This window comes from Camelus dromedarius, chromosome 14 (assembly GCF_036321535.1).
Source record: "Camelus dromedarius isolate mCamDro1 chromosome 14, mCamDro1.pat, whole genome shotgun sequence".
NCBI lineage: Eukaryota > Metazoa > Chordata > Mammalia > Artiodactyla > Camelidae > Camelus > Camelus dromedarius.
In genome coordinates, this window is record NC_087449.1 from 38,020,296 (window position 1) to 38,034,646 (window position 14,351).

The window sequence follows — 14,351 nt, forward strand, 5'->3', positions numbered from 1 at the left end:
TTAATTTGCTATAGTAGTGGCATATCTTTTTATACAAATTGCATATTTAAGTATAATATTTTATTTCTAAGATTAAAAAAATTAAGTATCATATAAGCACCTATTTAAAAGTGATGCTAGTTTTCTGTATTGTTTTGTTGCCTGTTTGTATATGGTGACATTCTACTTGTGTTTAATTACAAATATTCAAAGGAAATCTCTACCTTCCTACTTATTATTCCTCTAGCTGGCTTCAGGATATTTCTCAGTTAAGTACACAATATGAAGATATAAAAGACAGGAAAGTGGACAGCAGACAACTATTTGCAATTACAGGCATGCCCAAATTTCCACAAATTAAACATACCTCAAAAAATTACAAGAAGTAAAAATATTAATTTTGGATTATTTTTCACTTTCAAAAAGAATTATCACTTTTCTAAAGAACTCTAAATTCTAAAGAATTTTTAAAAAATCATCTCCCTAGTTCAGATGAGCCTCGAACAATGTGAAGGTTAAGGGTACCAACTTTCCCAACAGTTGAAAATCCACATCCAAGGTTCTGCATCTGCGGATTCAACTGCACATCATGCAGTACTATAGCACGTATTTGCTGAAAAAAATCTGTGGTATAAGAAGACCTGTGTTGTTCAAAGGTATATATAAGCTGGAGCTAATCAGAACATACAATAAGACACTTAGTTCTTATTAACCTGAATAATATTGCTTGTATAAAATTTTGGAGTCTTATCACATAAAATGAGGCTTAGCCATTTGATGAATATATAATTAGGATTATTAAAAAAAAACTATGAAAACCAAATCTCATTCCCTTTTTGCTCCTAATTACCACTCTGCAAACTGATTATATTCTGGGGCTAGAGTCTAAAAAAGATTGAAAAAGGAAAGGTGATTTATAAACTACTTCCTAGCTCCTCAGAGTTTTCCTAATCCAAATTCAAAGTCACTAAAACAGATACAATGATTACAATTACCAGTGCACCAATGTTCAGAAAGCATGAATTTTAACCACACATATTTTCCTAAGCTACAAACTTAATTAAAACTTTCCAGTTTTGCTCAGAAGTTATCTTTACTTTAAATGACACTTTAGTTGACGAAGCTTCTTTTTTGTGGTCATTTCCTTTTTAGTTTTAGTATGGGAATAAACCATTTTTTTTTTTTAACAGTGTGCTAAGCCTTCCAATTATGTACTTCAAACAAGTCTGATTTTCCAAGGTTTGGTAGAATCAACAATTCAATCAATGAGCAATCACTAGCACTGAAGGGCAAGGGCCCAAAGGAAGCCCACTGACAAAGTCTGCCCATTTGAGCAGCTATGTCTCTTTGTGAAGGCACTAATGTTCAGGGGGCGAAAATCTGAAGTGCACTCCCTCTGCCCTGTGAACTACAGCAAAGGCAGTTCAAGACAGATCACTGAGACTACTATATATAACACGGATAAACAACAAGTTCATAATGTATAGCACAGGGAAATATATCCAATGGGGGGAGGGTGTAGCTCAAGTGGTAGAGCGCATGCTTAGCATGCATAAGTTCCTGGGTTCAATCCCCAGTACCTCCTCTAAAAATAAATAAATAGACCTAATTACCTCCCCCCAACCAAAAAAATATATATCCAATATTTTGTAGTAACCTATAATGAAAAAGAAAATGAAAAGGAATACATGTATGTATACGCATGACTGAAGCATAATGCTGTACACCAGAAATTGACACAACATTGTAAACTGACTACGCTTCAACAAAAAATTCAATTCGATTAAATTAAGAAAGATCACTGAGGAGGAATGAACTCTAGGATACTTCTTTCCCTGGTTCCCTAATTTGCTAATCAGTTCACTCAGCACTTCTTCATTAAATAAGCCTGAGCAGCTCTTAGGAAAACCACTCTGATGTGGAAGTCTTCTTCCATTCCCCAGCTTTGAAATCCTTATCGAAGAATTATTTCTATGTAGTCAACATAGAAGTAAAATTCAGGTCACATCCTAAACGGCTCAGGCTTGGATCAGCAAGGGCAGATCTGAGGTCCTGAGATGACAGGCCAGGGGTAGAAATACAATACCCTCTCTAGTTAAAGGAGGAGATACTTTAATTTCCATTTGTTTCTCACATTCATTGGGCTTTGACACTAACTTTAAATACACACTTGTTTGTAAGACAGGAAAAAATGATCTTCATTATTAACCCAGCTCCCCAAGTACCTAAGAACCCCTAAAAGACATCTTTTATGCCTCTGCCAGGGACCACTGTTTTGACCTTCAATTTATGAAGCCAGCTCAGCCCTCTTCCAGACAGGCATCTCCAAACCAGAGTCTTTATCCAAGCAAATGAAGGTGTGTTAGTTGGCATCAGTTCTTTTCCTGACACCTGCCAGTTTCCACTCAGAGACCCCAGCCTCCTTACTGAATCCGCAGGCATGGTGCTCCCAGTCTCTCTCTCCTCCGTTTCATCATTTTCCTGGCTACTCAAGCTTTTGCCCTCTCACACTTGGAGTCTTGGCAGGAAGTTCTCTCACACAAGGGGTATGTAGTCATAAGCCAAAGGAAACTTACAAAGTTCCCAAACTTAAGAGAAAAATTAAAGCACTTTTTTTCAAAAACATAATATCCAGAACCCCTTAAAAAAGACCTAAGAGCCCAGGAGGCAGCAGTGAAGCAGAATGAGAAGTCCCAGATCCCAAATGAATCAGCTGTCCTCTGATCTGCCTGACATCATTCACACTCAGCCTGTAACAAATCAGAGCCCCAGGGAGCACCTTGTTCTCCTCAGTGACAAGTACCTCCCCCACAAATCAGTTGCAACCTCCAACCCTGAGGCCTGGCAACAGTGAAAACGCTGGCAGAAACTGCACATACCAACTTGAAAACTCACACTGGGACAGAAATACTATTAACTCAGGAGGCGTGGGCCAGGCTAAAACAGCTGTTGCAGTGGGCAGGGGACTGGAAGAAAGCATAATAAGGATCTCAAATCAGTAAATAATGTGCTAAGAATACGTAAGCATTTATGCAACATTATTCATTCTCAAACCCAGGCCTGGTGGAGGATTATAGTCCTCATGTTAGGGCTCAGAGCATAGTCATTATTCAAATCTGAATCGGTAAACACTGTACACCTTCTCTAGACGAAATTCAACATCATTTGTAATTCAATTTCTATTACTCTAATCACTTAAATAATCTTTCAGTAAGAAAAGCCATAGGGACGTTAAGAAAACAAAGCCCAGAAACTATTTAGTTTAATTTCATCCAGTAAGTATCACTGAAATCATTTATACGGTAGATGTTACACAAGGTTAAGGTGAGATAAGCTGCAGAAGAATCCTAAAAGAGGGTAAGTTTGTACGCTTTGGTTTCCGCATCTGCAGAATGAAAATAATTAAGGTACCTAATAAGTAGATTGTGGCAAAGATTAATATGTGTAAAACAGAAAAGCACCTCACAGAGCAGAAGTGCTATGGGATTGTTAGCTCTTACTGTAGTCTTGCCCTCCAGGAGTGCAAGCTCCCAATCTGAAAGAAGAGGTAGGTGCAAACATATAAGAAACCACCTGACAAAAGCAGCCTAGCCTGAAGAAAGCCAATTGATCAAATAAACTATTGAGTTAAACACTGACAGCTAAGGGAGCTAAGAGCAAGCAAAAGTCTTGGTCCTCTGCTTCAGAGCACTTGCCAGCTCTGAGGGGCTCCTCTCATTCATTTCGATGACAAAGTATGTCAAATGTTTTTCTAGGGTAACATTCAAAGGATTAATTCATACTCCAACCAGTGCTTTTTCAACTGCAGGTCACAATTCTTTAGTGAGTCATGAAATCAATTTAGGAGTTGGGCCCAACATTTTCTTAAAAGAGAAATAGAATAGAAAAATACCAGAGTGCTTCACACATAGTAAGGGTAAGAATTACTTTGTGAAATTTGTGCGTTTGTGACATCTATTACTGAAATATGTATAAATATACAAGTGCCAGCATGTGTGATGAGTTGCCATGTAAAAACCATTTATTATTAGGGATCACAGTCTAAGAAATTTGAAAGCCGCTGTTCTAATTACCCAAGCAAACTCACCCCACCTGGTAGCTACAGACACTTTCCGTCTCCAGGTACCAGCCCAATCACTCGGCTCTCACAGCTCCTTTACAGAATCCCCTGTTCTCTACAACGAAAATGGAAACACTCTCAGAAATCTAGCACCTCTCAACAAGTACTGAGTCCCACTTTGGCAAAGTCTCGAGATGAAAACAGGGTCAGTCACAAAAGCGCACTCTCCCACAACTAACAGACCAGACGCTCGTCTACCCCACCCCAAGCCAAGGCCATGTAGTTAAGGCCAGGCCCTAAATTTCTAACCAATACTCTCTGTTTTCTAATACCCAAGCCCAGGTTACTGAATGATGATGAGGATGATGAGGATGATGAAGATGATGATGATGATGATGATGATGATAGGAATAATAACAGCATGTATATCCTAGGGCTCTGACGAGGACTACTTGGTTATTATGTGTAGAGTGCTAAGAATAGAATCTAGTAAATAGTTATTACTTACAAGTGTTGGTTGCTGATATGTCATTATTATTAACATCATTTTTCATCCAAGAAATGCAAGTTAAAACCACAATGAGACACCACTACACATTCACTTTGACTGGCTAAAATTTAACGTCTTACCATAACAAGTATTAGTATGGATGTGGGCCAACTAGAGATCTCAATAGCACTGAAAAGATATATAATTTATAGCCACTACAGAGAATTATGTGTGGTGGTTGGTTTTTTTTTTTAACAAACTTTTACATTTATCATTTATGACTTGACAGGAATGAGGGAAGGGCAAAAACAAAACAAAACAAAATAAAACCCAAATCTAAGTTTGGCTGTTTGGCTGTTTCACTTTTTAAAAGATTAAAAGTATTTTAGCCAAAAGAATTTTCACATAGCAGATACAATGAAAGGGATATTTCAATAAAATAAATAAAAGGAAATTTAGGCAAGAAAATGGAAAAAGTAAATTGCATGATGTATTTGTTTTCTATTGCATAACAAATTACCATAAACATAGCCACTTAAAACAACAAAGTTTCTGTGAATCAAGAATTAAAGCACAGCTTATCTAGATCCTCTGCTTAAAGTCTCAAAGCCTGCAATCCTGTGTCACCTGGGTTGCATTCTTAAATGGAGGTTTGGCTAGGGAAGAATCTGCCTCTAAACTCAATCAGGTAGTTAGCTGAATTCACTTCCTTGTGGCTATCGGGCTGAGGGCCCTAGGTGCTTGCTAGATATCAATCGGGAGCCACCCTCAGCTCACAGAAGCTATGTGTCATAGTTCCTTGCCATGAGGGCTTTCCAGCCAGCAGCCACATTCTCACGGAGTCCTCAGGCCAGAGATGGAGAGTAGGGAGGGGGAAGAGGAGGGGAGGGAGAAGGGGAGAGCCACAAGAACTCTCCAGTCTCTCTTTCTCTTCTAAGGACACTAATTCCATCTGGGTGCCCTACCTTTGGGATTTCAACTAATCTAATTATCTCTCAGACATTTTAAAATGCTTATTTATTGATTCATTTGAAGAGAGCAATGATAAACACATTAAATGTTAATATCACCTTAGTATTACTATAAAATTAAATCTGATCTGACAATCCCCTAAGAACTGTCCTCAAGTAAAGCATGAATAGGTTCCAGAATATGAAGCAGAATAATGAAGAACAAAATTTGGAAAGTGATTTTGTTTGCCATGGTTTATAACACCATACCATGAGTCTGAAAAGCGATGAACTGGTTAAAATCTTAGCCAAGTTTGTTCAGTTTTGATGGGCCAGTCTCTCTGGTTAACTGTTTTATTGCCTTCACCTACCCTGTTAAAAGGTTATTCTTTTTTTCTGTGTAATATGCCCAGTAGCAAATATTTTGTTTCTTACTAGAATAACTTTCTTCTGCTTTATGTTGGCATACTAAGTACTTAATTATTTAAGAAAACAAACAAAGGTTCCTCATAAAAAAGCTGAGGTTATTGTGTTACCATCTATTTTTAAATGTTTTATTGTTACCTTGGCTAAGTAACTAGGTATTGTTTCTCAAGCACCAATACTCCTATCTTTGTGTTTTCACTAACAACTCTTTGAAGTTTTGCCTTCTCAAAATCAGATCCTCAATATAGAAAACAGTAAAATAAAACATGCAGTATATTTTTACTACCTAAAACTATCTTTGTGATATCTCAGAACATTCCTGCAAAAATCACAAAGAAGTGTTGTTCCACATTTTTAGAGAGATACCAGAAATAATTTGGCTTATTTTATATTTTACTATTGATGAGTTTCAGGGGAAAAGCTGTCAAATCAGGTACTCAGCTTTCCCTAGTTTAAATTTGTACAGCTAAATGCTACGAATATAAATATTCTGGAAAATGTATTATTATGAGAAGTTCCTAGAGATTTGTCAATGCCCTTGTTATCCATAATGAGCTCCTGTTTGAGTCCTGATGGTGTTTTGCCAGATTTTAGGAAATAACAGTTTAGTGTTTTCAGTCTTAAGCTTACTTGGTAAAAGCCTTATTTTAAAAATTTGGATCTAGCATTTTCTAGGTCAACGGAGTTTTATAAAAATATGAATGTCAAGCACTTACTCCAGACTTAGTAAATCTTTTTACTTGTTATCCTTAATTTAGTCTTGGTTAATACGCTCTTTGCCATAAGATTATTATGTTATATATCAAGAATTTTTTCCCTGTAAAAATTATGTTCATCCATGTTTTATAAATCAGATGTATTATTGACTATCTTCTTTGAAAAAACTCTTAGAGACATTTTGCTAAAACATTTTTGAATTGGCTTTATTATTCTTATTTTGCATGGTACAGAAACAACTTAATTTCCTTGTTAGTTGCATTATTCTTGTTATAAACTCTTATCAGACCTTTAACATTTAAAAATTATCAGTAATAAACCGACCACAGCTATTTCAAATCTCTGTCTTCTACTCTTCTACAGAGATTTTGTTTTTACACTGATGCTAGTTTGAAGGCTCTACAATCAACTAGAAGCCAAAGTCTTGTGTTTTCAACAGAGGATTGTCTCACAGTCTCACGGAAAAGGACTGCAGCAGGTATTTCAAACTACTGACGCTCCAAAGAACAGACTCTTGGGTACACAGGCTTCTGATGCCATCACTTGGACAACTGGAAAACTTTCAGACCATTCCAGTGGACTGAGTCAGAATTTCCAGACCTCTTTTTAGTCAAGAGGCAGACTACTAATCTAAGATCCAGCGAAATACGAACTAATTACACAAGACTGAATGAACTAATGATGGATGACCACAGTTATTTGTTTGGAATATTGTCTTAATGTCTATTTTCTGGATATATAAGGAAGTCCACTCTCTTTCATCTTAAGCTATCTCAACCCTTAACAATTTGCTTTTATAAAATAAAACATTCTGGAATCATATCTGATTCTCCTCCCAACAAGATTTGAGAAGGTGTTACTGAATTTCCTCAGTGAACCCCCTTAAAATGTAATTGTAAAAAATGGTTATGCAAACAAAGGTTTGCCTGAAATGTCGTATCTGAGAAATAGACTTATTTCATCAGGTATAACAAGCTACTTTTAAAGAACTGTGGTTGACTTTTGGGAGCCAATACTTACAAACCTCTCCTAGGAAAACTGGCCTGGTACCAGATTTTACAGCATCCAGCCTTATATGTGGTAAGGAAGGTCACTTCCTAGCAGGCTCAGGACCCTTAGAACATTTTAAGGACCTTGAGAAGAGCAGAATTCACCCAAATTTACAGGTACTACAGATCAAATCTGATAGAGTATTTTAAGCTTAGCTTTCCAGCCTCAAAATATAAATGAGAGGTTTTTTATAAAATTCCCAGCAAAGCAAACTTAAGAAGGCCTAAAAGATATTGCTACCCCTACGTAAATAACTAGGCCAAACTTAATGAGACCAACTGTGTTTCATGATCAAGAATAATATTTGAGATTGCATTAATCAAAAGGAAAGGAGAGACTGTAAGGAAACTTGGTATAAGTAAAGAAATGAAAAAAAGATAATAATCTTCAAATGGAAAACTATGTAGGAAAAAAAACTTTAAAAAAAACTAAAAAAAATTTTTTTAAGGTGGGGAGGATATAACTCAAGTTTGAGATCCTGGGTTCAATTCCCAGTACCTCCTCTAAAAATAAATAAATAAATAAACCTAATTATGTCCCTCCCCTCCCTCAAAAAAAAAAAAAAAAAAAAGAAAAGAAAAAACCAAAAACTATTATTTAGAGAATAAATTATTTGATTGTAGCCTTTTATTGCCTTTGTGCTATTTCACAGCTCTCTAAGTTACAGACAACCGATAGCAATGCAGAATAGTTCTTGTCTACAGATATGCAAATAAATTCTGTATAGCAGAGGTTCAACTGACCTCCGTTCTCCCCATAGAAAAATCCAGTTTTGTAATCATTTTATAAATTCATTTCAACATTTCTTTACAATATAAAAATTTGTGCTTCTTTCACTTCTCCTTTGAACAGGCTGCAACATCTACCAGGTATACTCATTAATAATAATTAAGTTAATTAAGTATTAATAAATTATTTAACATATTTATCTTCTAAATCAATGGCTTCACACAAAATTTTTGTAATCTGTTATTATGAAAATATATTCCTCAAGATAGGATGATAGAACATACTGTATTTCATAGTTTCTTAGCTTTACTTAAACTCTTAAATATTTAATCTCCATTTGTATTCTTGTCCCAGGTCAGACAAATGTTAGGAATGGGCCTAAGTGGCTGCCTATTATGTGCTAAACTCTATACTAGGCCCTAGGGATAGAGTATTGTACCACATAACATGATGGCCTTGACCACACTGATGGAGTTTACCATCTGCTATGGACTGACTTGTGTCTCCTCAAAATCCGTATGTTAAAGCTCTAACCCTCAGTGAGACTGTATTTGGAGACAGGATCTTCAAGAGATAATTAAGGTTAAATGAGGTCATAAGAGTGGGGCCCTAATCTGACAGGACTGGTGACCTTATAAAAGGAAGATCTCCATCCTTTCTCCCTCTCTCTCTCTCTCTCTCTCTCTCTCTCTCTCTCTCTCTCTCTCTCTCTCTCTCTCACACACACACACACACACACACACACACACACACACACACACGAAAGGTCATGTGAGCACACAGTGAGAGTGGCTATCTGCAAGCTAGGAGGAGAGTCCTCTCTAGAACCCGACTAGGCCAGCACCTTGATCTCTGACATCCAGCCTCCAGAACTATGAGAAAATACTGTTTAAGCCCCTAGCCTACGGTATTTTGTTATGGCAGCCCAAGCAGACTGATAGACAACCCAATAAGAGAAGACAGACAAGTAATTATTTTAAGTTGCTGTAAGAACCAAGAAGGAAAAGTACAGAGTTGAAGGAAAGTATATTCTTGGAAATTCAACTTAGTCTAGGGACAGCAAGGTATGGGTGAGATCAGAAAAGCCTTTCATATGGAAGTGAGATGTAAGCTGAAATTTGAAGGATAAGCAGGAGCTAGCAAGGTACAGATAAAAAAAAGAACATTCTAGGTACAAAGAAATAAAGAGACAAAGACAGGAACCAGATGGTGCAGACTGTTTCGCAGGTCTCATCAAGAGTTTCAGGTGTGATCCTAAGAATAATAGAAAAAATGCACGCAATGAATTTAAATTAACATCTAATAATCAAATTTGCACTTTCAGAAGCTTTTTTCTATCTATTATACAATGGATGGGTGGACTGAGGGTAAACAATGCTAGTCAAAGAAAGACTGGTTAGGAAACTACAGCAGTAGCAGAGCCAAGAGATTTCAATGGCGTGAATGATATGGACATATCAGTGGTAGCTGAAAGTAGAGGAAATTAAGAGATATCCGACAGGCATAACAGAAAGGAGTTGGTGTGAGGAAGAGGAAGGTAACAAGATATATCTAAGTTTTCCATCTTGAAGAAGTGGCATCATTTAGTAAGCTAGAGAATAAGAGAGAAGTAGGTGGTTGAGAAAGACAGTGACTTCGATTTTATAAATGCTAAAGGTGAGCTGTCTCTGAGGTATGCAAGTACATTATAGTGAACTGGTTGATAGATGCAAGATCAAGAGATAAATGTGAAGATGATCAGCACAATAATAGCTATTTTCAACATAACAGTAACAAATGGGCAGGTTCTCACAGATTTTCAATCTTCAGGTCCTATATCCACATACTTAAGGCTCACTGACAAAACATGTCCATTTTTTCAAACAACAAAATACTTCCTGCTGGGAAATTGATAATGACCATTGCTCACCCCTGGCAACCTCTGCCAATCCCTGCCTTCCCACTGGAGAGGTAGAAAACCTAAGTGATACCATTTCCCATATAAACCTAATTTTAAAAAAGACTATTAAATGTAACACAAAGATATCACTCCAGGCTTCACAGTCCTTGCAAGTACCAAAATGTCCTAATTTTCAAAGTCCACAGAGAAACTAAAGCCTTCTGTCATGCACCACTGACACCACACAAAGGATTTACTATGTGTAGCAGGTGGTATCTCTTTATAGCACATTCTCCAGAAGCATTTATCCAGGCAAATACCACCAAGTTGCATCACAGGGGGAAAGTACATGACAATGTTTCACATGTCTGTTTCGCAGGGGCAAAGTCTGACACATCAAATCCTTGAGCCCCAGGAACTCCTCCCTGCCCACTGCCTATCATTGCAGACACCTGACATTTACATTCAACCAATACCTGATGTCCAAGTCCATTTCCAAATGAGTAGGCCAACACTGCAAAAAGATAACTATCCCTTTAAGGACTCTAAAGGCCACCAATAGCAACATGCACACTCACATGCGCACGCGTGTGTGTGCGAGCGCACGCGTGTGTGTGCGAACGCACACACAAAAAACCCCCACACTGTAGCTACCTCTTCACTCCTACAGTCCATTCCTTACCTCCACTGACTACTCACAACCCCAAAGAAATAAAGGAAAGACATTTCAAGAAATAAAACAATTACATTTCAAGAAATAAAACAATAATCAGAAAAGCTTACCTTTCTGAGTGACTAGAAACATAAACACTATTTACATTGAGCTCCTAAGTGTAGGGCCGAGGTATTGATGCTGAAATTCAAACAAATAAACAAGAAATCTATTTGAAAGGCATTGCTAACAGGAAGTCCCCTCCACACAGCTGGGCAAGGGAAGCCAGTCAGAGCTATTTCGACTGAGAAAAAGCAAAATACATACTCCTATGGCTTGGGTAAAAATGTACAAGGAATTTTAGAACTTCATTTTCTTTCAATTCTTTTTCCATATTTTGCACACTTTAAACAAAGTTATTAACTCCTCTAGGTCTGATATTCTAGACTAGATTTTTTTAATGCATTAAAAAAAATCCAGATGAGTTTAAATATGAAATAGCTTTCTAAAAATGAAAACAATTTGATTTCAGGAAGCTACATCTAAAATAAATGATATGAGCCAGACCGAAGGAACTTTCATAACAAAGTTGCCCCAACAGAGCCGTTATGGCAGGCCTGGATATTCTCATTCCTCATATTGGAATTCAGTTGCTCCCTTCCCTAATGTGACCAAAGTTAACCACGAATATCCTGTGGCTTTAAGGCAAACTAATGTTCATTTATCTTCGTTTAGAATGGTACTAATTTGTTTTTCTGAAGCATTTACAGCTTCTAACAAGTAATTATGGACTGCTAATAATAAAAACAATAATATACAACTACCGTTTTTTCAAAGTCTACTTAGAAACAGGCATTCCACTAAACTCTGTAATAAGAACAAATAGTTGAGTGCTTGACTGAAGGCACTATGTCATACACTTCACATACATAATCTTTTATAAATAAAATGAGGTAACTGAGGCCACTGTGGACAAACTGTCAACACTCCTGTCCAAAGACAATACCTCCACACATGTACCTAGATGGCCCCCATTGTTGTTTACTCAAGAATTTTCCGCAATTGTTCCTTTCTCTCCTGCATCAACTTTTCCTTCACTGTCGGATAATTTCACTGATATACTAATTTGATGCAATCTCTCCCATTTATGTTTTTAAAGAGGGAAAAAAATACCCAATCCTTTTCCAGCTATCACCTGATTTCTATGATCTTCTTTCAGCAAATCACTTAGAAATAATATCATATACTCACTAATTCCTCCCCAAAATATCAGAAAAGGAGCAAGAACAATTAAGTTAAATTCTATATACCCTTCACTTAGATTTAACAAGTCTTGACATTCTGCTACATTTGCTTTTTTTCTCTCCCTTCTCTTTCCTTTTCCTTCTCTCTTCCTCTCCCCGTCCCCCTACTTTTTAATAATTAGAGAAACCATTGAAAGTCAGTTAAAAAAATCAAAACACATGTTCTCTCAAATACTTCCATAATTAACGTCCTTGGCCCACAAACAAGGAAAATCCACTATGTCACACTAAGGAAGTTTAACACTGGCACATTATTATCTAATAAAAGTCCATATTCAAATTTCCTTAATCGTCCCAATAATGTCCTTCAAATATTTCTTAAAATCCAGGATCCAACTGAGAATCAATCAAGAATTACATTGATTCACCAAGTCTATTTGTCTCTAATAATCTAGAATACACTTTAGTCTTGTTGGTCTGTGATCTTTTACAACTTCACTATTTTTCAAGAATTCAGGCCAGTAGTTCTACAGATTACCTCCTCAATTTGAACTTCTCTGCTTGTTTCTTCATATATTAGATTGAGGTTAAACATATTTAACACAAATAGTGCATAGGTAATAATGTCTCCTATTCTGTCTTAAAGCCATTCAAATCAGGCTTTGGACTCACCTCTCTTCAGATTCACTTGCCAAGGTCACCAACTGGGTCTTCCCTGTTGCTAAACCCAAAGATCAATTCTTAGTTGCCCATCTTACATAGCCTGTCAGCAGTATTTGACACACTTTCTTCTGGAAACACCACTTTCTTGGTTTTCTTGCAACCTCACCTGGCTGTTTCTTCTCAGTCTTCTTTATTGACAGATTCTCCTTATCTCCTAACCAGTAAATATTGAAGTGTCCCAGGGCTCAGTCCTTAGATCTCTTCTAACTAGATTCACTCACTTACCAGGTCAGTGCTTCTTAAAATAGCTGTGGTGAAGGACCAAGTGAAACTTTTAAATCGATTGCAAACCATTGCAAAATACAATAAATATAAAATAACAGAAAAATGATCAAATGCTTTAACGGTCACAACATCAAATTGCTTACTCTAAATTTCTGTATTTAACTCATGGCAAACTGGTAACAAACAGTTCACTGACCATCATGAGTTCACTAGTCAGCTGACCACATTTTAACAGTATTTCAGTAGTTTATCTCATCCAGTCTCATAGCTTTAAATTTCACCTATATGCTGTCAATCCCTAAATGTTTATCTCCAGATGAGGTCTCAACCTTAATCCCCAGATTCATATATTCAATTGCCTTATCAACACTCCTTATTGGATGTCAAGCAAGCACCAAAGTTCTGATTCCTCCAACAACCCTCATCCTACTCCTTCCAAGATCAAAAATAACAACTAAAAAACCTCTGCTCCTCCATATTCTCTATCTTGCTCAGTAAATGGCAACCATATCCACCTATCTACTCAGTCCTAAAACCTAACCATAACCCTCAATTCCTCCTTCTCTCATACACCAAAATTAACTGTCAACAAATATTGTCAGTTATCCTTTCAAAATACATCTAGAATTCAAACACTTTTCTTTTGTAATGGTTTCCTCACTTACTTTCTAGCCTGCACTCCTGCTCTCCCTACAGTGTGAGCAACCAGTGACCTTGTTAAAACCTAAGACAATTATTCACAGAAAAAGAAAAGGTGTTTCAACAAGTGGTGCTAGGATAAGCTATGTACATTCAAAAGAATGAAATCAGTGATAGTCATTCTGACAGGTGTGAGGTGTTATCTCATTGTGGTTTGGATTTGTATTTCCATGATTAGCAATGTTGAGCATCTTTTCATGTGCCTATCTGCGATCTGCATTTCCTCTTTGGAAAAATACCTACTTAGTTCTTCTGCCCACTTTTTTGTTTTGTTATTTTCAGGTTTTATTGCTTTGTGATATGTGAATGTAACTGCGAATTCTGCTTTTTGAAATCTAGTTTTTTTGGTTTGTTTTTTCCTTTTTCGGTTTTATTAGGTAGAATTACTACAGCTCGACTGCACATACACATTATATTGCATGTAAATACATATATACGATGTACTGCATATTTTTTACATATATGTACTGATTGTTGTTTCTATCTTCTGCCCACTTTTTAATCGGGTTGTTTATTTTGATATTGAGT

At 36.7% G+C, this 14,351-nt stretch overlaps 1 protein-coding gene across 7 annotated transcripts in view; it reads right to left on the reverse strand.

Moving 5' to 3' along the window:
• The window catches only part of MAST2 (microtubule associated serine/threonine kinase 2), a 174,740-nt gene that overhangs the window by 77,885 nt on the left and 82,504 nt on the right, over positions 1 to 14,351 (reverse strand). Inside the window, exon 1 of one of the 7 annotated variants that reach the window (XM_031465042.2) lies at positions 2,407 to 2,822. The exons of 5 other annotated variants lie outside the window; for them this stretch is intronic. In XM_031465042.2, coding sequence (XP_031320902.1) covers positions 2,407 to 2,456 — 50 coding nt within the window. In that variant the 5' untranslated portion in view covers positions 2,457 to 2,822. Of the gene's footprint in view, positions 1 to 2,406; positions 2,823 to 14,351 lie in introns of those variants that run through there. One more of the 7 variants, XM_031465044.2, reaches the window with a different exon arrangement.